The sequence below is a fragment of the Terrapene carolina genome, unplaced genomic scaffold (assembly GCF_002925995.2).
Source record: "Terrapene carolina triunguis isolate 2854851 unplaced genomic scaffold, T_m_triunguis-2.0 Scaffold210, whole genome shotgun sequence".
Classification (NCBI taxonomy): domain Eukaryota; kingdom Metazoa; phylum Chordata; order Testudines; family Emydidae; genus Terrapene; species Terrapene triunguis.
This window is the reverse complement of record NW_020664561.1, coordinates 35,534,086-35,557,729: the sequence shown is the minus strand read 5'-3', so window position 1 is coordinate 35,557,729 and position 23,644 is coordinate 35,534,086. Positions and strand designations below refer to the sequence as shown.

General features: G+C 44.6%; 1 protein-coding gene across 1 annotated transcript in view; it reads left to right on the top strand.

The window, feature by feature from the left end:
- Positions 1 to 18,636, top strand: part of LOC112121887 (coiled-coil domain-containing protein 18-like) — a 71,851-nt gene extending 53,215 nt beyond the window's left edge. Inside the window, exons 27-28 of the mRNA XM_029912368.1 lie at positions 8,095 to 8,295; positions 18,023 to 18,636. Of these exons, the coding sequence (XP_029768228.1) occupies positions 8,095 to 8,295; positions 18,023 to 18,547 (726 nt within the window). The 3' untranslated portion in view covers positions 18,548 to 18,636. The remainder of the gene's footprint in view (positions 1 to 8,094; positions 8,296 to 18,022) is intronic.
- Positions 18,637 to 23,644: the final 5,008 nt, after the last annotated feature.

Below are 23,644 nucleotides of genomic sequence, written 5' to 3'. Positions count from 1 at the left end.
CTTGGTAGTTGTTAAGAAACAGAAATTAACTCAAAGAAACCAGGCATTTCAGTTCATTTAGATTTTCTTTTTCGATAGTCTGGACTTGAGTCACCGTGATGTCTCAGATCTTGAGATTTGACAGTGTTATAAATACAGGCTTATTCAAATCACTAGTGGACCATCTCTGGGGGTCCAGTTTTGTGAACCTATCCAAAACATCAGTCAGATCTATGCTTCTGGAATTCACCCTCCAGACTATAAGCCCTTGCACCTCATCCCTTTTAGCTAGAGACATCAGTCTCTTTATCATTCTTACCTAATAAAAACTGCTTCCTAATAGGAATCACATCAACAAGGCAAGTCTCAGAAATCTGTCCTACTAAGATATAAACCCTGCTACATATTCCATAAGGACAAGATTGTGTTTCATACTCACAAATCATTCTTAGCTGGAGGCAATACAGGCTTTCATACCACACAGGAAATCACACTGCCATCACTTTTGCCCAAACCCCAACACCAGAAAGAGAAAACATGGCACAAAATTGATGTGAGGAAAGCAATGAAGATATACTTGAAGTGAAAAAACCAATTCAGGAAATCATCCTCTGTGTCCTTTCATCACAAATTTCTCGATTTTAAAAAAAAAAAATTAATTCCACTCTTGCAATATGAATAAAATATGGCATCACAGAAACATTCTCAGCAATAGGGAAAGCTATTTTAGAGAGGATCTGAGCCCATTCAAAACTTTCTATGGCTGCTGCTTGGTCTGAAAGAATATCAACCACCATAAAAGAAATCAATTAATACCTCCATTAATATGGCTGTCAGATACTGCAAACTGATTTGATATTCCACAGAGCCACCCTTTGGCAAGAAGCTGCCAAGTGGGGATTCCTAAATAATCTGTTTTACTATGTTTGAGGAAAGGGATTTTTGTGTCTGTCTTATCCTTCTCGCCATACTACTTTTTCCTAATTGCTCACTACATCCCACATAGACTGGGCTGGGGAAGAGATCTGGATGCAGAGTGGGAAGTTGACTTCTTTTTCCCACCCAATCCACCCTACCCAGAATACATTTTCTGAGGACGGGTAAAATCATCAGGTAACAATTTTTCCTTTTTAATTATTATTGCTTCTTTCTCTATGGAGGTTGGTGAAGGTCTAGCTACAATTGTTAGAAAAATAGTTCCATGCAGAAATGAGGAAATATGGGACTGCAGTTAAAGTTAAAGGGTTGAAAAAAAAAAAAACTTGAAGAAAACTCAGAATGGCTTATTTATTTTTTCTGAAAATGTGAAAGGGGTTCTAAAATACAGATTGGCAGACTTAGCTTAAATTCCAAAAGTAGATTGCATACTACTAGTATGAAACCTTCATATCCCTAGTTTCTTCTTTTTTTTCTTCTGATTGCACATGTGTACCCTGAGCACAGTTGCTCAAATTTTTTTCCCTCAGTGGTACCCATTGTGGCTGCTTGAGTGCCCTCTGCTGCTGCTGCACGCTGATAGCACCGGTATAAAGCACCCAGCTGACCCCGCGCCCCCTCAGTTTCTTCTTACCGCCCGTGACGGTTGCTGGAACCGCTATCCTTGTTTTTGCAAGCTTTCTCAGTTGTCTTTTCTTCTTTCTGTATCTAGTTAGTTAGTTTTAGTCAGTTTTAGCTAATTTTAATGAAGTTCTGTAACTTTGTGTTGTCCATTCCCCTATGCTGAGGCATGCTTTGATGACTGGGCTTTACGCTCTGCACCTCCTGCAACTAGGCATATGCCCCTGCTCTCAAGCTGCCTGAAGTGCCTGGGAAAAGCTCACTTTGGGAACTGTTGCCAGATCTGGAAGAACTTTAAGCCTTGCACGAAGAAGGACCATGAGGCCAGGCTAAAATTTTTGCTCATGGAGGCAGCCCTGAGACCTCCATCTGAGCCAGGGCGGTCAGACTTGGCACCAAGTGGCTTGCCATTGGTAAGGAGTGCGCCTCCTACCATATTGGAGTCCCGGCACTGAAGATGGCCAGGCATGGGGATTAGAGTAGAATGCAATCTAAACCAAATACTCTTCTGTCTTGGTACCGCAGAAGTTAGCACCATTGATTCTGGCACCTATGCAGGCACTGTCAAGTCCAGTACTGGAAGAGTTGTTTACATCTGTGGCACAGCACAGTACTGATACTACCTCGGTACCAACCACATGGCGTGTGCTGCTGCCAGAGAATTTCTTTTGCTGTTGGTACTGGTATTACCGGCAATACAAGATTCAGTGTTGTTGGTTCCTAATGGACAGGAGGGAACCTGCTGGATCCTGTCATCGTTTGGTACCATGCCCTTCAGTACTGTCAAAAGGGAAACCATGGCACCGGTCTCTGGCACTGGTAGGAATGGCACCACCATGGTCACTGGAGAGAGAGACTGAATCGGAGGTTGGGTCTTACTCCTCCAAGAAGCCTCTCTCTAGCTACTCCTCCAGGCATTTCCATCCTTCCATGCATCCAGACACAGGAGTACCATCGAGTGCATGGTCAGGAGGTCACTGGGGACCTACGCCAGTCCAGTGGTCCTTTTGGAACCCTGGGGTTTTCCCCAGTTTCCAGGGCTTATTCCAGGGGCACCTGTTGGTTGACCTCGGAAAGAAGGGCGTTCTCATCCTCTTGGACAGCGCCTGGTCTGGACTCTGGTACTGACCCCGGAGCCAAACTGCATGAACCAGCTCAACCAGATCCTGCTGAGGAAGAAAGAGAAGAAGAGCTTCCACAGCTGGTGCTGGCCTCCTCCCCTGATGAAGCAGTCTCAGGAGAAGGTGTGTTGCCTCCCCTGGATGACGATAAGGCTCACCAAGAGTTATTGAAGAGGGTGGCCTTAAGTCTGGGTATACAGGTGGAGGTAGAGAAAGTCCTCCCATAGCCTGGTTGACACTTTAGCCACTGCGGGCCCCTCAAAAGTAGCTCTGCCTCTCAATGAGGCCATTATGAAACCTGTTAAGACCTGGTGGCAGACCCCCATGTCCCTTCCCCCCACGTCAAAAAGGGCTGAACAAAAATACTTTGTTCCTGCCCAGGGTTATGAGTTCCTGTACACGCATCCCCCGCCCAGGATCCCTGATGGTAGCTGCTGTCAATGAGAGAGAAAGGCAGGGTCAACAGGGTGCAACCTCAAAAATTAAAAGACTCAAAGAAATTAAACTTGTTCAGTAGGAAAGTTTATTCTCCTGGGGGGTTACAACTCAGAACTGCAAACCAGTAGGCGCTGCTGGGCAGGTATGATTTTAATATGTAGGACTCCTTGCAGAAATTCAAGAACTTGCTCCCAAAAGAGACTATGCAAGAGTTCTCACTGGTGGACAAGGGGAAAAAATCAGTGGTGAGGACCTTGTTGTAAGCTGCTTTGGATGCGGCTGACTCAGCAGCCAGGTCCATGGCTTTGGCAGTGGTCACGTGCAGGAGTTCATGGCTACAGTCCTCAGGACTCCAACAGGACCTATCTTTCGAAGGAGCTTCACTCTTTTCAGAATACACTGATGCGAAACGGCATGGTCTGAAAGACTCTAGGGCGACCCTTAAATCCCTTGGATTATTCACACCTGCTCCTTCAAGGAAGCCCTACAGACCTCAACAGCCATCTGGTATGACAGCCTTGGCTGTCTGTCATGATCTGCAGAGAGAGAGAAGCAGAGATTTTAGGCATAGGCCACCACCCCCTTCTACCTCAATGTCAATGCCTGCCCCACCCAGTCATCCAGGGGGTTCTAAGCAGGCATTTTGATGGGATGCTCGAGGACGCCATACCAGTTCCCGTGATGGCAGACCCTGTTTCGCCTTTATTTGCCAATTGCCTTTTCCACTTTCTCAGTGCTTGGTCCCGTATCGTCACGGACCATTGGGTGTTGAGCACTGTGGGACTGTGATGCACCCTCCAGTTTATTTCTACCCTTCCTTCCCACCTCCCTCCCTGTCTCTTCAGGGACCCCTCTCACGAAGAGCTTCTGGTTTGGGAGGTTCAATCTCTCCTTCGGGTGGCTGAGGTGTGGAATTTAAGAGTGAAGGGGTTCTATTCCTGTTATTTCCTAATCCCAAAAGCCAAGGGCAGTCTCAAACCCATTTTAGACCTGTGGCAGCTCAACAACTATCTCAAGAAAATAAAGTTCTGCATGGTCACCCTGGTATCCATTATCCCCTCCCTGAACCCCAGGGATTGGTACGCCGCCCTTAGGAGATGTCTATTTTCATATATTTATATACCAAGGACACAATGTTCCTCAGATTCGTAGCAAACCACGCACACTACCAATTCACAGTTCTCCCATTCGGTCTGTCTGCAGCTCAGCAGGTGTTCACAAAATGCATGGTGGTAGTGTCAGCTTTCCTCAGGAAGTTAGGGGTGCAGGTCTACTCTTATCTAAATTATTGACTAGTTTAAGGGCCAGTCCAGGGCTCAGGTAATGTCCAACGTTCAACTCATTCAGTCAACCTCAGTCCCTAGAAAAATCATGCAGCAGGTCCTCAAGGAATTCAGTTTGAAGCACTTGGAGGAGAGGAAAGTGATCAGGAACAGTCAACATGGATTCACCAAGGGCAAGTCATGTCTGACCAACCTGATTGCCTTCTATGATGAGATAACTAGCTCTGTGGATATGGGGAAGGTGGTGGACGTGATATACCTTGACTTTAGCAAAGCTTTTGCTACGGTTTCCCACAGTATTCTTGTCAGCAAGTTTAAAAAAAAGTATGGATTGGATGAATGGACTATAAGGTGGATAGGAAGCTGGCTAGATCGTCTGGCTTAACGGGTAGTGATCAATGGCTCGGTCTAGTTGGCAGCCAGTATCAAGCAGAGTGCCCCAGGGGTCGGTCCTGGGGCCAATTTTGTTCATTATCTTCATTAATGATCTGGATGATGGGATGGATTGCACCCTCAGCAAGTTCGCGGATGACACTAAGCTGGGGGGAGAGTTAGATACACTGGAGGGTAGGGATAGGGTCCAGAGTGACCTAGACAAACTGGAGGATTGGGCCAAAAGAAATCTGATGAAGTGCAACAAGGATAAGTGCAGAGTCCTGCACTTAAGATGGAAGAATCCCATGCACTGCTACAGGCTGGGGACTGACTGACTAAGCGGCAGTTCTGCAGAAAAGGACCTGGGGATTACAATGGACAAGGAGTTGGATAGGAATCAACAGTGTGCTCTTGTTGCCAAAAAGACTAACAGCATATTGGGCTGCATTAGGAGTATTGTCAGCAGATTGAGGGAAGTGATTATTCCGCTCTATTCGGCACTGGTGAGGCCACATCTGGAGTATTGCGTCCAGTTTTGGGCCCCCCACTGCAGAAAGGATGTGGACAAATTGAAGAGAGTCCAGCTGAGGGCAATGAAAATGATTAGGGGGCAGGGGCACATGACTTATGAGGAGAGGCTGAGGGAACTGGGCTTATTTAGTCAGCAGAAAAGAAGAGTGAGGGGGGAGTTGATGGTAGCCTTCAACAACCTGAAGGGGGGTTCCAGAGAGGATGGAGCTAGTCTGTTCTCAGTGGTGGCAGATGACAGAACAAGGAGCAATGGTCCCAAATTGCAGTGGGGGAGGCCTAAATTGGCTATTAGGAAACACTATTTCACTAGGAGGGTGGTGAAGCACTGGAATGGGTTACCTAGGGAGGTGGTGGAATCTCCATCCTGAGAGGTTTTTAAGGCCCGGCTTGACAAAGCCCTGGCTGGGATGATTTAGTTGGGGTTGGTCCTGCTTTGAGTAGGGGGTTGAACTAGATGACTTCCTGAGATCTCTCCCAACTCTAATCTTCTATGATTCTATGAACATTCAAGGCCGTATGGCTTGTGATAAATGCAGAAAAATCTACCTTCACTCCGGTGCAGAGGATAGAGTTCATTGGGGCAGTGTTTGACTCCACTCAAACCAGGATCTCCCTCCCAGAAACTTGGCTGTTCTCACAGACAACACTGCAGCCATGTTTTACGTCAACTGGTCAGGAGGAGCTCGCTCTTCCCTCTTCTGTCATGAAGCAATGCAGCTATGGGACTTTTGCATAGCCCACTCAATCAACCTCGAAGCCTCTTACCTTCCGGGAATGCAAAATGAGTTGGCAGATCACCTCAGTGGGTCTTTTCCAGCCACTAGATGTAGTCTCTGTGCCCAGATATGGCAAGAGACATTTTCCAGCAGTGGGGGACTAAGACAGGTCTATTTGCGAACAGGTACAACAGGAGTTGTCCCCAATTGTGCTCCTTATAGGAACACAGTCCAGGTTCTATCACGGATTCCTTTCTACTATCATAGATGGAACATCTTTATTATGTGTTCCCCCCCTTTTCCGCTGGTGCACAGAGCTTTGCTAAAGATTAAGCAAGACCAGGTTATTCAAATAGCCCCAGCATGGGCACGCCAACACTGGTTCTCCACTCTTCTAGATCTCTCAGTGGCAACTCCAATTGTGCTTCTGTTTCACCTGGACCTGATTTCCCAGGACCATGGTCAGCTGCTCCACCCGAACCTGAACTTTCTTCATCTAATGGCTTGAAAGCTTCATGGCTAAATCCCAGAGAGCGGGATTGCTCAGAGCAAGTTTGTCAGGTCCTACTAGGTAGTAGAAAGCCCTCCAACAGAGCTACTTAACCTCTTGAAGTGGAAACGATTCGCTGTTTGGGCGTCCCAACATAGTGTCTTACCCACGCGTTCGTCCAAACAAGACATACTTGAGTATCTACTGCACCTGAAACAGCAAGGCTTAGCAATCTCCTTTATCAAGGTTCACCTTGCAGCAATATCCGCTTTCCACCTGCAGGTGGATAACAGGTCCGTTTTTGTTTTTCAAATGACATGTCTGTTCGATTCCTCAAAGGCCTAGAAAGGTTATACTCTCAAGTAAGAGAGCCCATTCTTCACTAGGACCTGAACTCGGTCTCATGAAAGCTTATGAGACCGCCATTTGAACCTTTGGCAACATGCTCCTTATTATATCTCTCCTGGAAAGTGGTTTTCTTAGTGGCCAGCACTTCAGCCAGAAGGGTCTCAGAACTCTATGCCCTCACATCGGAGCTTCTGTACTGTCTTCTTTAAAAATAAGATGTATTTATGTCCTCACCTCAGTTGCCCCCCAAAAGTGTTTTTGCAATTTCATAGCAATCCGGCAGTCTGTCTACCTGATTCTACCCGAAGCTTGACATTAGACAAGCCTTAGCATTCTACATAAAAAGAACTACACCATTCGGAAAGTCTACCCAACTGTTCATAGCTGTGGCTGACAGGATGAAAGGCATCCCAATCTCTTCACAGAGAATTTTATCCTGGATTATTTAATGTATTTGTTCTTGTTACAATCAGGCAGATGTTTCGCCAACAGCTGTCCTGACTGCTCATTCCACAAGGTCGCAAGCATCCTCCGCAGCATTCATATTTCAGATCCCTATTCAGGACATTTGTAAAGCAGTGACCTGGTTATTGGTGTGCACACATTCTCCTCCCAGTACACCATCACTCAGCATTCCAGAGATGATGCCAAATTTGGCCAAGCTGTTCTGGGGGGGCGGTGAGTGAACTCTGATTCCTCCACCTATTCAACTGCTTGGGAGACACCTAGTGTGAAATGCATGTGCAGTCACTCGAAGGGGGGCAAAAAAAAGTTACTAACCTTCCATAACTGTTGTGTTTCAAGATGTGTTGCACATGCACATTCCATGACCTGCCCTCTACATTGGAGTTTTCCAGAAAGAAGGAACTGAGGGGGCATGGAGTCAGCTGGGCGCTTTTATACTGGCACTAACAGCACGCAGCAGCAGAAGGCGTTCAAGCTGCCCTGACCAGTACCACTGAGGGGGAAAAAATTTCTGGCAACTGCTCGGGGCATGCACCTACCTAGAGTGGAATGAACATGTGCAACACATTTTAAAGAACAACAGTTAATGAAGGTTAGTAACCATTTTTTCTTAGTCAAATCCTGAAGGTATGTCAAACACCCTGATGTATTAATGGTGATGAGTTTTGAAATTGTTACTTGGACCCCTTCCAGTCTATACATATATTATGTGAAATGAGAGAGAATAGTATTAAAGTTGGCATAAAACAAAATCTGTATAATGTTTTCACTTTATTTCTTAAAACTTCTAGAAACTTGAACATCAGACAAATCAGGAAAGGTGGCAGATGTCCACAGACAGCCAGAAATCTGGCTCTCATCATCTAAGTGGACAATTGCAGCAGCTGAAGCAGGAGTTAGAAGAGGCTCAGGACACTGTCAATAATCTTCAGCAACAACTTCAGGCTAGAAATGAAATGGTTCAAGCTGCAAATGAAGCACTGCTTGTGAAGGTGGGTTAACACAGCAATGTGTTGTACGTGAGACATTTTAAGGCGTCTGGGGGCAAAAACAAAGGCTTCCTTATGCCAACAAATTAATTACCCTCTTTTGCCTCATGTTTGTTTTTACAAGGAATGAGAAGTACCTAAAAGAGTTATCTTATAGGTCTAGAGTTTTACTCTGCCATGTGGAAGAACTGGATTTGAGAGCAGCAGGTGGATTACACAATGCTGTATGAGTGGATTGTGTCAGAGTAGTTCAGTCCACAATGAATTAATATACATCTACATATCTTATAACTCAGCCATTTTGTTTTATGCAAAAATGTCTTTATAAAAGACCAATTTTGTGTTTTACAAATGGAAAAATCCTTAAGGAAATACAGTATTGTGAATATATACTGTAATAATAATAGTCCATGTAACCCTGTGACAGGGTGCGACTCACCATTGCGGCGCCTCTTGTTGGCTGTCTTGGGAATTAGCTCTGTGCCCTCTTCTGGTGGCGTCTTGCCCCCATCACTTCTGCTGCGGGGACCCAGATGACTCCCAGGTCCGCAGCATCTTCTTCATGACACAGCCCTCTGGCTGTGCCGCACTAGCTTCTGCCCCCTTCTGGGGGAACGGCAGTCCGTTGTGAAGCTACTTCCTGGGGACAAGGGGGGACCTGGGCCCGCCCACTACTCCAGGTCCCGGCTCAGGGACCCTGTAGATGACAGCCATGTGCTGCATCCCCTCCAACCTCTGTCTATTTCTCTGGGTCACTTCCCCACAGTCTTAGCACCTTATCCGCCGTTGTCTCAGGGCCTCAGCATGCCAGCAGTCAGCTGGGAACTCACTCTCGCTCCCCTGACCCCGCCCAGCACTGCTCTGTCCAAGATATTCGCTTTCTTCCTCCTGCAAGGCAGCCAGTCCTCCCTCCTTGAGCTACAGGGAGCTACTGAAGCTGCTCTTTTCTGCAGTCCTCCTTATATGGGCCAGCCTGGCCCTGACTGGCTGCTCCTCGCAGCCCCTCTCTGATTGGCTGACTCCTGTGCAGCCTCCCAAGGGCTCTATTAACCCCTTATGGGCCAGTCTGGGCTAGATGCCCAATCACAAACCCCCATTTCTTTTAATTAGCTATAAAAAGATCATACAGGGTGTGTCTACACTACGAAATTAGGTCGATTTTTTTAGAAATCGATTTTATACTGTCAATTGTGTGTGTCCCTACTAAGCGCATTAAGTCGGCGGAGTGCATCCACAGTACAGAGGCTAACGTTGACTTTCGGAGTGTTGCATTGTGGGTAGCTATCCCACAGTTCCCGCAGTCTCCGCTGCCCATTGGAATTCTGGGTTGAGCTCCCAATGCCTGATGGGGCAGAAACATTGTCGCGGGTGGCTTTGGGTACATGTTGTCAGGCCCCCCTCCCTCCGTGAAAGCAATGGCGAACAATCGTTTTTTTTCCTGGGTTACCCGTGCAGACGACATACCATGGCAAGCATGGAGCCCACTCAGCTCACCATTACCGTATGTCTCCTGGGTGCTGCTGGCAGACGCGGTACTGCATTGCTACACAGCAGCAGCTCCTTGCCTTCACGGCAGCAGACGGTGCAGTACGACTGCTAGCCGTTGTCGTCGTCTCCTGGGTGCCTGGGCAGACATGGGGGCTCCTGGCAGACCTCAGTGAAGTTGGTCAGGGGCGCCTGGACATAAATGGGAGTGACTTTAGGTCATTCTCTTCAAGTTTCGTCTCATGGAGATTCAGTCCTGCCTGGAATATCATACAAGCTGGAGGCTTCTGCTTCAGGCTGCTCTCTCAGCCTGCAGCACCGCACAGTCGCACCTACCCCAGCCTACCCCTTGCTCCCATGGCTCATGAAGCCTGTCAGTAGTAAGGAACAGTTCAACTATAGGCTGAGCAAGTGCAGAATGGTGGTAGAATGTGCCTTTGGACGTTTAAAAGCTCGCTGGCACTGTTTGCTGACTAGGCTGTTTGCGATTAGAAGAGCGAGCAAGGTGCACTGCGCATCACAGAGGCTTTGAAAACCAGTTTCATGACTGGCCAGGCTTCGGTGTGACAGTTCTGTGTGTGTTTCTCCTTGATGCAAACCTGCCCCCTTTGTTGGTTTTTAATTCCCTGTAAGCCAACCCTGTAAGCCATGTCATCACTCACGCCTCCCTCTGTGAGAGCAACGGCAGACAATCATTTTACACCTTTTTTCCGCGCAGACGCCATACCACGGCAAGCGTGCAGCCCGCTCAGCTCAGCCGCCGCTATTGTGTCCTGGGTGCTGCTGGCAGCAGACGGTGCAGTAGGACTGCAAACTGTCGTCATCGAACGACCGCTTCCACTGCCACTCTGCTCTCCTGCAGACGCCATACCACGGCAAGCATGGAGCCCGCTCAGATCACCACAGCAGTTATGAGCACTGTAAACACCACTCGCATTATCCTGCAGTATATGCAGCACCAGAAACTTCAAAAGCAGGCGAGGAGGCAACGGCAGCGCGGTGACGAGAGTGATGAGGACATGGACACAGACTTCTCTCAAAGCACGGGCCCCGGCAATTTGGACATCATGGTGGTAATAGGGCAGGTTCATGCTGTGGAACGCCGATTCTGGGCCCAGGAAACAAGCACAGACTGGTGGGACCGCATAGTGTTGCAGGTCTGGAATGATTCCCAGTGGCTGCGAAACTTTTGCATGCGTAAGGGCACTTTCATGGAACTTTGACTTGCTTTCCCCTGCCCTGAAGCGCAAGAATACCAAGATGAGAGCAGCCCTCACAGTTCACAAGTGAGTGGCGATAGCCCTCTGGAAGCTTGCAATGCCAGACAGCTACCGGTCAGTCGGGAATCAATTCGGAGTGGGCAAATCTACTGTGGGGGCTGCTGTGATCCAAGTAGCCAACGCGATCACTGACCTGCTGCTATCAAGGGAAGTGACTCTGGGAAATGTGCAGGTCATAGTGGATGGCTTTGCTGCAATGGGATTCCCTAAGTGTGATGGGGCGATAGACGGAATGCATATCCCTATCTTGGGACCGGAGCACCAAGGCAGCCAGTACGTAATCCGAAAGGGGTACTTTTCAATGGTGCTGCAAGCACTGGTGGATCACAAGGGACGTTTCACCAACATCAACATGGGATGGCTGGGAAAGATACATGACGCTCGCATCTTTAGGAACTCTGGTCTGTGTGAACGGCTGCAGCAAGGGACTTACTTTCCAGACCAGAAAATAACCGTGGGGATGTTGACATACCTATAGTTATCCTTGGGGACCCAGCCTGCCCCTTAATGCCATGGCTCATGAAGCCATACACAGGCACCCTGGAGAGTAGTCAGAAGCTGTTCAACTATTGGCTGAGCAAGTGCAGAATCGTGGTAGAATGTGCATTTGGACGTTTAAAAGCTAGCTGGTGCAGTTTACTGACTCGGATAGACCTCAGCGAAACCAATATTCCCATTGTTATTACCGCTTGCCGTGTGCTCCACAATATCTGTGAGAGTAAGGGGGAGACGTTTATGGCGGGGTGGGAGGTTGAGGCAAATCACCTGGTCGCTGATTACGCGCAGCTAGACACCAGGGCAGTTAGAAGAGCACAGCAGGGCGCGCTGCGCATCAGAGAAGCTTTGAAAACCAGTTTCATGACTGGCCAGGCTACGGTGTGAAAGTTCTGTTTGTTTCTCCTTGATGAAAACCCGCTCCCTTGGTTCACTCTACTTCCCTGTAAGCCAGCTGCCCTCCCCTTCCCCCTTCGATCACCGTTTGCAGAGGCAATAAAATCATTGTTTCAAATTCATGCATTCTTTATTAATTCGTCACACAAATGGGGGGATAACTGCCAAGGTAGCCCAGGAGGGGTGCGGGAGGAGGGAAGTACCGGGTAGGGTGGCGGAGGAGGGAAGGACAAGGCCACACTGCACTTCAAAACTTATTGAATGCCAGCATTCTGTTGCTTGGGCAGCCCTCTGGGGTGGAGTGGTTGGGTGCCCAGAGGCCCCCCCACTGCGTTCTTGGTTGTCTGGGTGAGGATGCTATGGAACTTGGGGAGGAGGGCGGTTGGTTACACAGGGGCTGCAGCGGCGGTCTGTGCTCCTGCTGCCTTTCCTGCACCTCAGCCATACACCGGAGCATATCAGTTTGATCCTCCAGTAGCCTCAGCATTGCTTTCTGCCTTCTCTCATCATGCTGACGCCACCTGTCATCTTGATCCCGCCACCTCTCCTCTCGTGCATCCCTCCTGTCCTTGTGTTCATTTTGTGCTTTCCTGCACTCTGACATTGTCTGCCTCCATGCATTCTGCTGGGCTCTTTCCGTGTGGGAGGACTGCATGAGCTCAGAGAACATTTCATCGTGAGTGCGTTTTTTTTTTGCCTTCTAATTTTCGCTAGCCTCTGGGACGGAGATGATAGAGGGTGCGTTGAAACATTTGCAGCTGCGTGAGGGGGAAAAAAAGGGAGAGTAGTATTTAAAAAGACACATTTTAGAGAACAATGGGTAGACTCTTTCACGGTGAACCAAGCTGTTAACATTACGTAGCATGTGTGCTTTCTTTACAAGGTCGCATTTTGCCTCTTATATTGAGGGCCTGCCAGTTTGGTGTGAGAGATCACACGCAGGGCCGGCGGGCAACAGAATTCGGCTTGCAGGCAGACATGGTAAGCCACAGTCTTTTGGCTTCTTTAACCTTCATAACATGTCGGAATGGTTTCAGCGCCCTCATTTCCCATACCAAGCACCTGTTGGGTTGGCCATTTAAAAGGAGGGGCTGCGGTTTTTGGGTTAACGTGCAGCACAAACCCAACTAAACCCCCCCCACACAACCAGTTCTCTGGGATGATCGCTTCACCCCTCCCCCAACCGCGTGGCTAACAGCGGGGATGATTTCTGTTCAGCCACAGGCAAACAGCCCAGGAGGAATGTCCTCTTAATAAAATTCCCCTATTTCAACCAGGTGACCATGAATGATATCACTCTCCTGAGGATAACACAGAGAGATAAAGAACGGATGTTGCTTGAATGCCAGCAAACACCAGGACCATACGCTGCCATGCTTTGTTTTGCAATGATTCCAGACTATGTGCTACTGGCCTGGCATGGTGAAGTGTCCTACCATGGAGGATTGAATAAGGCTGCCCTCCCCAGAAACCTTTTGCAAAGGCTTTGGGAGTACATCCAGGAGAGCTTCATTGAGATGTCCCTGGAGGATTTCCGCTCCATCCCTATACACGTTAACAGACTTCTCCAGTAGCTGTACTGGACGTGAATGCATCCCAAGTCTTCAGGGCAAATTAATCATTAAACACGCTTGCTTTTAAACCATGTATTATATTTACAAAGGTACACTCACCAGAGGTCCCTTCTCCACCTTCAAGGTCCGGGAGCCCGCCTTGGATGGGTTGGGAGGGTACTGGTTCTAGGGTGATAGTTCCTGGCTGTCGAGGAAAACGGTTTCTCCGCTTGCTTGCTGCGTGCTATCTTCAACCTCCTCATCATCATCATCTTCCTCATCCCCAAAATCCACATCCCTGTTGAGTGAGAATCCATTGACGGAGTCCATGCACAGGGGTGGGGTAGTTGCAGGGGCACCCCTTAGAATGGCATGCCAGCTCATCATAGAAGCGGCATGTCTGGGGCTCTGACCCGGAGCGGCCGTTTGCCTCTCTGGTTCTTTGGTAGGCTTGCCTGTGCTCCTTAAGTTTCACGCAGCACTGCTGCAGGTCCCTGTTATAGCCTCTGTCCTTCCTGCCCTTGGAGAATTTTTACAAATATTTGGGCATTTCGTCTTTTGGAACGGAGTTCTGATATCACGGATTCCTCTCCCCATACAGCGATCAGATCCAGTACCTCCCGTTCGGTCCATGCTGGAGCTCTTTTGCGATTCTGGGACTCCATGGTCACCTCTGCTGATGAGATCTGCACTGTCACCTCTGAGCTTGCCACGCTGGCCAAACAGGAAATGATATTCAAAAGTTCGCGGGGCTTTTCCTGTCTACCTGGCCAGTACATCTAAGTTGAGAGTGCTGTCCAGAGCGGTCACAATGGAGCACTGTGGGATAGCTCCCGGAGGTCAATACTGTCGAATTGCGTCCACGCTACCCCAAATTCGACCCAGCAAGGTTGATTTCAGCGGTAATCCCCTCATTGGGGAGGAGTACAGAAATCGATTTTAAGAGCCCTTTAAGTCGACAAAAATGGCTTCGTCGTGTGGACGGGTGCACAGTTAAATCGATCTAATGCTGCTAAATTCGACCTAAACTTGTAGTGTAGACCAGGGCACAGATATAGGTGCAGGATGTAAATAGCTAGATGGCCCCACTCTTTTTAAAGGGAAAAGCTAAAATACAACAGGTATCAGACTGTCAAAATTCCAGTGTTACCACCTAGTGTATAACTAGCAGGAGTAGCTCTGTATGGTGATGTCTAACACTTCTTTAACAGGTTTCTTTTTTCTAATGTGCTATGCTAGATAAAAGTTTCTTCAGTAGATGTTCTAATTTAGAGGTAGACCGTCCTGCTCCTCTGGGACAATGCAGATCACAAAGCCCAGAATAAAGTGCATAAGAATCAAGACAAACTATTCTCAATTGAAGGGATCCAGCTGTAGAATGAACTTTCAGAGGAGGTTAGATTAATCTGATTACCTTTAGGAAATCATAGAAATGTAGGACTGGAAGGGATCTTGAGAGATCACCAAGTACGGCCTCCTGTGCTGAGGCAGGACCTACTAAATCAAGACCATTCCTGATAGGTGTTGGTTCAACCTGTTCTTAAAAACCTTCTTTGGCAGGAATTCCACAACAGCTCTTGGAACTCTTTTCCAGAGCTTAACTACCCTTATAGTTAGAAAGTTTTTCCTAATATCTAATATAAATCTCCATTTCTGCAGATTAAGCCCATTTCTTTTTGTCCTACTTTCAGTAGATATGGAGAATAATTGATCACCATCCTCTTTATAATAGCCCTTAACATATTTGAAGACTGTTATCAGGTCCCATTCAGTCTTCTTTTCTCAAGACTAAACTTTTTTAACCTTTCTTCTTCGGTCAAGTTTTCTAAATCTTTTATCGTTTCTGTTGTTCTTCCCTGGACTGTTTTCCCCATCTTTCCTGAAGTGTGTTGCCCAATATGATACAATACTTCAGCTGAGGCCTTTCCAGTGCCGAGTAGAGCAGGACAATTACCTCCTATGTCTTAAAATATAACACTCCAGTTAATATACCCCAGAATGTTAGCCTTTTTTGCAAATGCATCACATTGACTCATATTCAATCTGGTGATCCAGTATAACCCCCCAGATCCTTTTCAGCAGTACTACTGCCTAGCCAGTTATTCCCCATTTTGTAGTTGTGCATTTCATTTTTTTCCCTCATAAGCGTAGTACTTTTGCATTTTTCTTTATTGGATTTCATCTTGTTGGAGAATTGGTCTGAAATCCATTTGTTTACAGTTGTTTTGAATTCTAATCCTGTCATCAAAAGTGCTAACAAGCCCTCCCAATTTGGTGTCCTCCACAAATTTTATAAGCCTGCTCTCCACTCCGTTATCCAGATCGTTAATGAAAATATTGAATAGTACTGGACCCAGGACTGACTCCTGCAGGATCCTATTAGATAGGGACCCCTCCATCCCCCACCCAGCTTGTCAGCAAATCATTGATAACTACTCTTTGAGTATGATCTTTCAACCAGTTGTGCACCCACCTAGTAATTTTGTCGAACATGTTTCCCTAGTTTGTAGATGAAAATGTCATATGGATTGTGTCACTCCAACTCTAGCTGAGGGCTTCCTTCATGGAAGTGCTGAGTGTGGGTGGCAGTTAATTCCCCTCCCCCCAATCTGGGTATCAGTTTTTTTTCCACTGTTTTATAGCATGTCCCAAATGGGCCATCTTGGTGTGAATGTCTTGTTCTGTAGATTTAAGATGGCAATCATTCTCCTTTTTTTTCTAATGTCCTTCATTTTGGAAATTGATTTTTTTCAAAGAGTGAGTTTTTGAAGCCAGAAAAATGATAGCGCACTTTTCTAATGAGAGATGCTTACAGTGAGATTGCCTTCCACATGATATTCCAGGCATTTATATGTTGGAAATACCGTAACTCTGCCCTTTTGTATGCTTTTGATCATATTGCTGATTTCTGTTTGGTACCAAATAAAAATTGACCCTGATGTTGGTACTAAGAGACTTTGCAGGAGAAACATCATTTTATTGTTTGTATAACGGTAGTGCCTAAGAGTGCAAGTCATAACCAGGACCAGTTGTGCTATGCACTGTACAAACACAGAATAAAAAGACCCAGAAAAGCTTACAATCTATCTACAAACAGATTGTTGGCTGGAGGAATACAAGGAAATGAGACAGTATTGGTCAGCATGAATGGCAGTGGTCTCAGCACATTAGTGGCCTAACCATTCAGTTTTTTTTGTCGGCATCATGGCAATGGAGAGTTTTAAGGAGGGATTAGAAGAAAGATAATGAGGTAGCTTCGTCAACGTTTGCAGGGAAGCTCCTTACAAGCATGAGGGGCAGCATGGGAGAAAGCATGAAGGAGCTTGTTTGAAAATGTGACCAGTGGATGATGGTGGCTGGCATCATTTGCCAGTCAGAGGCAAAATTTGACATCTCTATAGTGAGTGAGAGATGATAGGTAGGGTGGGGATAGGCCCCGAAGGGCCTTGAAAGTGTTTGATGTAATAGAGAAGGGGATGCAAAGAGGAGGTGTTAATGATGGAGTGAGAAAATTATCTTTGCGGCAGCATTCTGAATGGATATGAGCAGGACAAGACTGCAGTTGTCAAGGCCAGAGAAAAGGATATTGCAGTAATTGAGACATGAGGTGAGAACCTGGATGACCATTTTAGCCATGTAGATGCTATGCAGAAAGAATAGGCAAGATTTAGACGTGGCCCGGACATGAAGACCTAGAGAGAGCTGCAAGTCGAAGATGATGCCCAGGTTATGGGATTGAGTGACAGGCAGGATTATGATGTTTCCACAGTTATTAAGGAGATAGTGGGAAATGTATTTACACATGGCACAGAATACAGAGGATAGTTCTAATGGACTTTAGTGGAGCAGCTCCCCCACTCCAGCTGAAAAGGGGAAAGTCAGCCCTGGGAGAAGGTTGTGGCTGAGAGCTGCTAAGCTGGCCTGATTAGGGAAGCGGCAGCAGCTGGGCCACGCCCCAATCAGGCCACAGCTGGCCTGTATAAAAAGGCTGTGAGCCAGAGGCCCAGGAGGCTCTCTCTCTCTCTAGTCTTGGAGGGAGCAGGGCCTGGTTGCCTGCAGAAAGGGTACTGGGAGTGAAGCAGGGCTGGGGAGAGCCAGGGGAGCTCCAGGCTGGCAATTCCCCAGGCTGCAGGGCCAGGTCCGAACCCCCTTGCCTATGATGAGTGGCTTTTACACTGCAGTCCGCCCCAGGGAGCGGGGGCTTAGTGATGACTGGCAGTAGCCCAGACTGAGGCAAGGTGGGGATTAGAGGGTTGGGGGTTCCCCAGAGAGGGGAGACCCAGAGGCAGAGTGTGGGGGTTATTGCCAGGGGGCAGCACCCTAGATAAAAGGGCACCGGGGTCCGGGAGGGACATGGGGCCGGAAACAAGCAGGACACCGGCCTGCAGAGGGCGCCCAGGCTGGAAAAGAGCTAATTCCCTGAAACGACCAGCAGGAGGCGCCGCAGGGGTGAGTCCTGCACGTTTACATGGACATTAGCATTTTTTAAAAATGCAAAATATTTGTTTTATTGCATTGTAGGAATCTGAAGTAACGAGATTACAAACGAGAATTGCTGGGCATGAAAGAACAGAAGGCATCAAGAAGTTACCAATCCCGCTTGTATTATCAGATCATATGCTCTTCGATGTTCAAGAACAAGATTATTCCAGAAATTCTCATACGTCATACTTCAAACATAGAAAACTGCGTCGTTCTATAAGTGCTAGTGACCTAGGTGTTAAAGATGATGATTCTCTAAATCTATCAAAAACAATGTTAAAAGACTTCAAACAAATGCTTACATTAAAGCCCTCGATTCCAGAGAGTCAAAAGGATTTTCTTCATACTCCACCAAACAGTTTGAATGAATCTTCATTCGATCCCCTCACATACATTGTAGATGAAGATGTGACATCAGACAGTAATGACTTCCAGACACTTAGTGGAATGCTAAAATATATCAACAAAGAAATGAGGCAGTCTGAAAACACTTCTGTACAAATATCATGTGGTACAAACTCAGAGGAGAATCAAGAATCTGGTTTGTGGTACAGTAATTCTTAATTTAATTGTGACTGTTTATATAGGGATGGCTCATTAACATTTGTATTTATTTATGGCGGCAAGTTCCCAAATGTATCCAGGATGTGGATCACATTTTAGTAGACCATTTCATAGATCACCCAGGGTTTTTTGTAAATTAAAGATACACTGTCAAGTAACGAAAGCTCAGAATTTAACACTTTGTTTAAACCATTCAGACAACATAATATGCCAAGTTCTGCTCTCAGTTGCACCAGAATAATTCCACTAACTTTAATGGAACTACTCCCAGTTTATATTTGTGTAAATGACAGCAGATATTTCCCCCGTGTCAATAGAAATATTTCATAATTCATATATTTTATTAGCATTTCAATAAATAGAATTTTTTTAAAAAAATTCCCCCTACAATACGGGGGACTTGAATATAACACTCTTTGAGGTGAAGTTTTTGTTTGCCTTTACTTTGGTGCCTTTAAAGTTTGGTACAACATAACTATTCCTAGTAGTGACTCCTAGCAGCTAACACTTCCTTATGGAAAGTGAAACAGATTTATAAACCAAATGAAACTGACTAGTTCACTTTCACTATTGAAGCTGAATGAAGTGCAGAATACAAATGGCACAACTGGAGAAAAATCTGATTTTTAAAATTCTTACAATTTTGATAGAGTTACGGTAATGTTGCTAATGACACTATTCCTTTAAAATGTATAATCTTTATGGGTTTAATAGGATTATAAATATGAGTATTTCTTCACAAATCATTCTGCTTAATTTGTTTTCTTATTTACAAGATTACCATTTTTGTATTCTTATCAAAGTACTGTATAAGTCAGTGTGGAGTCTGAGCAACTGTTGGATACCTGTAGACTATATATAAATATATTTATTTATTAAATATTGAGATATTTTAGTCTATGGGTCTTTTGTATTATATTATGTATCTAAATGCTGGCATTTATGGATTTCCAGAGAAGTTGTCTCTTATTGTGGTAGAAACTATTATAAAGCAACACTTATTAACGTTTCTAGGCCAGGCTGCAGGATGCGAGAAAGACTGTGGACATCAAACATGCTGTAACTAGTTTATTTTAATGTTTGATCAGTTCCATAAGAGAGAGCTTATTTAAGAGAAAAACTATAAAGTGATATTACTGCAAGACCACCCTCAATACAAATGGATTTTGATCCAGAAAATTAAACAAGGAAGTTGAAAGTAAGATTCTGACTACAAATACTACTTTAACTAGCATACGTATCTATTTCAGGGACAAAGATTGTGAAGAAAGACTATCACCCTCTGACAAGCAATAAACCATAAGTGGAATTGTTGCAACACAGCATAGCATTCAAAAAGGAAATTTTAATTTAGTAATGATGTACATAGTTAAATATATTTATATTGATTGTAAATCCCAACGCTCTTGTTTTTCCAATTTTAGTTTTAATATTATTGCTTTGAAATAATTTGTATGGTAACTTTGTTTTGGAAATAAAGGTTTAAAAAAAAAAAAGTTTCCTTAAATTATAGGGATAAATTTGGGTGGTCCTTTGTGACTAGGATTTTTAAAATCAGAGTCCTTACTCTTTTTATATCTAAATTCTACCTAAAAGTGTTCCTGAGTCATTGCTTCATTCTCAATTTTTGTTGAGCATGTTTTATCTTTCGTATAGTGCAAATGTACTGTTGCTGACAAAAGGGGCTTTTCTTCAAACTGTCAAATATAAGGCAATTTAGAATAAAGGTTGAGCATAATATTGAGTCAAGACTTTAAACAAAATCTTGCTTGTCTCACTTCCACAAGTAAGCTCATTCATCTTTAGGGGAAGGAAACTCAAGGCCTCATCCAGCTCTTTTTGAAGTCCATGGACAAGTTTCCATGTGCTTCAGTGGAAGCAGAATTGTGTATTTAAGTTGTCTTATTTTAAATTGTAAATTAATACATGAAGTTATGTCATTTGGTTTTTGGCTTCCCAAAATCTCACTCAACTTGGCCCTTAAAAATATCTTCACTATGCCCCAGTCTCTAAAGTTCAAAACAAAACAAAACAAAACAAAAAAACAGATGTGTAAGGATCATATACAACAAATCCAGGAACGAGGTGGACTTAAGGGCATGAAGTCTGAATCCCCTATGCAATCCTGAATCTACACAGTTGAGATTCCAAAGCTTTAAAGTATTAAATCACTCAATGAATCATGCTAAAAATGTACTTGCTTGAAAAACGCATCAGCAGGGCCACCCAGAGGATTCAGGGGGCCTGGGGCAAAGCAATTTTGGGGGTCCCTTCCATAAAAAAAAGTTGCAATATTATAGAATACTATTTTCTTGTGGGGGCCCCTGCGGGGCCTGGGGCAAATTGCCCCACTTGCCCCCCCCTCTGGGCGGCCCTGCGCATCAGCAAAGCTATTAGCAATGAAAGTATTTCAGAAGAGCAGAAAATAATATAATGCTGTTAAGGATTAAGGCCCAAATGTGCATATTTAGAAATCATTAAGGGTGCATCTCAGCCAGTAAAACTAGCACTTGTATTTCAGCAATTGTGCAGATGAAATTGCTATATAGACACAGAGCTTAGGCATTTTTACCAGTGTCAGGAAAACCTGCTCCGCCAGTGCAACTACACCATTGCTGGCAGCTCCTGAAATACAGGTACAGATTTTGCTCACATAAACAAGGCCTAAATACACAAGGTACATGTTCCTACAGCTCCAAATAATGTTTAACTGGTTGTTTTGTCTGTTTGGAAAGATTTATGCATTGTAACAAAAGGACGTAGTTTACTTTTGGAAATAACTACATTTTACATTTTTTTAAATCAAGCCATTTGTTTCCCTACAGAATAACAATAAAATCTATTAGCACTGTCTTGGCCAATGTAATAACTGAAAAACAGTTCAAACGATTTAAACCATTTTTTCCTTTAAACAAACCAGTAGGCCTCTAGGCTAATAATGTGTGTGCCAAGTTTCAGACAGATCTCTTTTAAAACAATAGAACTTTAAACATTTGACCTCTCAAACCAGGATTTCAGACGAAAGCTTAACCTGCCCTTAATTAGAGTTGCATTACCACATCATTGGAATTTCATCATCGTAGGCTGTATAAAGCCTAGCTTGCCCCTCTTACATGTGCTAAATATAAATGTGCATGAACAGCAGAAGCATTTTTGTCTAATAGCTGAATCAGCTAAATAAGTGTGAGCTGAAATTTTTTTATCTGGCCATTTGGCTTGCCTAGTGAAGTCAGGATCAAACCTGATAGCCAAGGTTAAATTATAATTACATTTATCTCATTAATTTTAGATGTTGTCATATTGTGCCTTGTTTGAAAATCTAATTATTCTGCTTGTTACATTAGCAAATGTATTTTTATTGGTTTGGAAAGTAGGGAAAGCTTGTGCCAAACCATAATTTCACTTTAGTAGGGATCTAAACAAGCCATTTCTTTATATGCCTATATAAAATGGTTATTAACAATACTGGAACATTGAGTGCACTTTTCCAAACTGTATTAGATAAGATGGGATTATTGATTCTTGGAAAATATTCTTGTTCTGTGTATATTGTCATCCTGAATGCTATTTAGAAGTGTAACTGTTAGTGTCATTTTATGTAGCTCTAAAGTTGCAAGAGACTCACTCAAACATTTCTTACTGAATTGTAATTTATCTATTTGTTAACCATGTATATTGACATATTGTAACATTAAGGGTGGACCCATACCAAATTCCCAGCTCTAACTGTCTCCAAATTTTGGAGGAATTCAGATCTAATCCAAACTTTTCAGCCAAACTGTGTGTGATCTTCTTTTCTTAGTCAAAGGTTTTGTTTTGGTAGTAAGATCTCAAGACATCTGAGTTCTTTCAGCCTATTTAGTAAGCAAAACGCAAAGGGCTCTTGCATCTGTGTGACTGTTAGAACTATTCTACTACAGCTCTAGTCTTGTAACCTCCTTTCCTCCCCCCTTAGGATAGCTCTTTATTTTCACTTCCTGTGGGTGTGACTCTTTTTTCTTCTTTCACTGATGAGGATAGAGGGAAATTAACCAGAGAGTTACTTCCCCAATCTGATTCTGCTGCTATTGGGGGACTATCACTCCCCTAATCAAGTACCCCAATAATTACTTGTGTTAGTCCTGGTGCATTGTGAACTCCCTTTCTTACAATTCCCTCTGAAATGGTGTCTTTATTTGCTTAATTGCTATTTATTCACTCTCTCTATTCACTTAATAGCTCTTTGAGTGGCCTCTACATATTTCCACTCATGGGATACGCTGGCCAGGTGTGGTTTAGACTGTGGAACTAGCAATTAAAATATCTAATGTGCCCCTCTCCTCACCATTTGTGAATGTTCTGAGGGCTAGGTTATAAAAAGAAAGTGTGGCACTCCAGCTGAGCTCCCTCCCTTTCATTCTATCCCGTCCAGCTGACAATTCAGAAAATGATCCATGCATCAACCCAATCCTTCTCTTCAGTGCCTTTCAGACCAATACTTCAATAGGTTTTAGATAGAGTTTTGGTACATTTTAAAAAAATCTTAGTGTACTCTCCCTTATTGGGCAGAAAAAAGGGCCAAATAATTTCTAAATGGGTTTAATTATATATCCACGAAGTTTATAATTTAGCACCAGTCTCTCTCCCTCAAGGGATTAGAGCCCATTCCACTACAGCCAAAGCAGCATCTATGGATTTTTTAAAAAACATGCCCCACTCATTGAAATATCTTACAGATTCAATTTTACAAATGCCAGTCTTACAAAAGACAGTGACACAAACTATTTTGATGAAGAACAAGTCAACATCGCTTCACATTCCAATGCCTTCAGTGTATTGGAAATTGCTTTGCAGTGATTTGAAGGACAAGAAAGTGATGCAGTGCACCATATTGCAACTTATGCACCACATTTACTGTAATTTTGAGATGTTTAATTTTATGAACTTTTCCATTGTAAATTCCTCAATCCCTGATTAGTTTGTAAAACATGGCTATTACTATATGTAAGGCAGCAACCTTGGGTTCTATTCATACTTTCACTAGACATTATTCTCTAGACTTGGTATCCAAATCAAATGCTAGATTTGGCAGGGCAGTTCTGCAGTCTCTGTTTAATT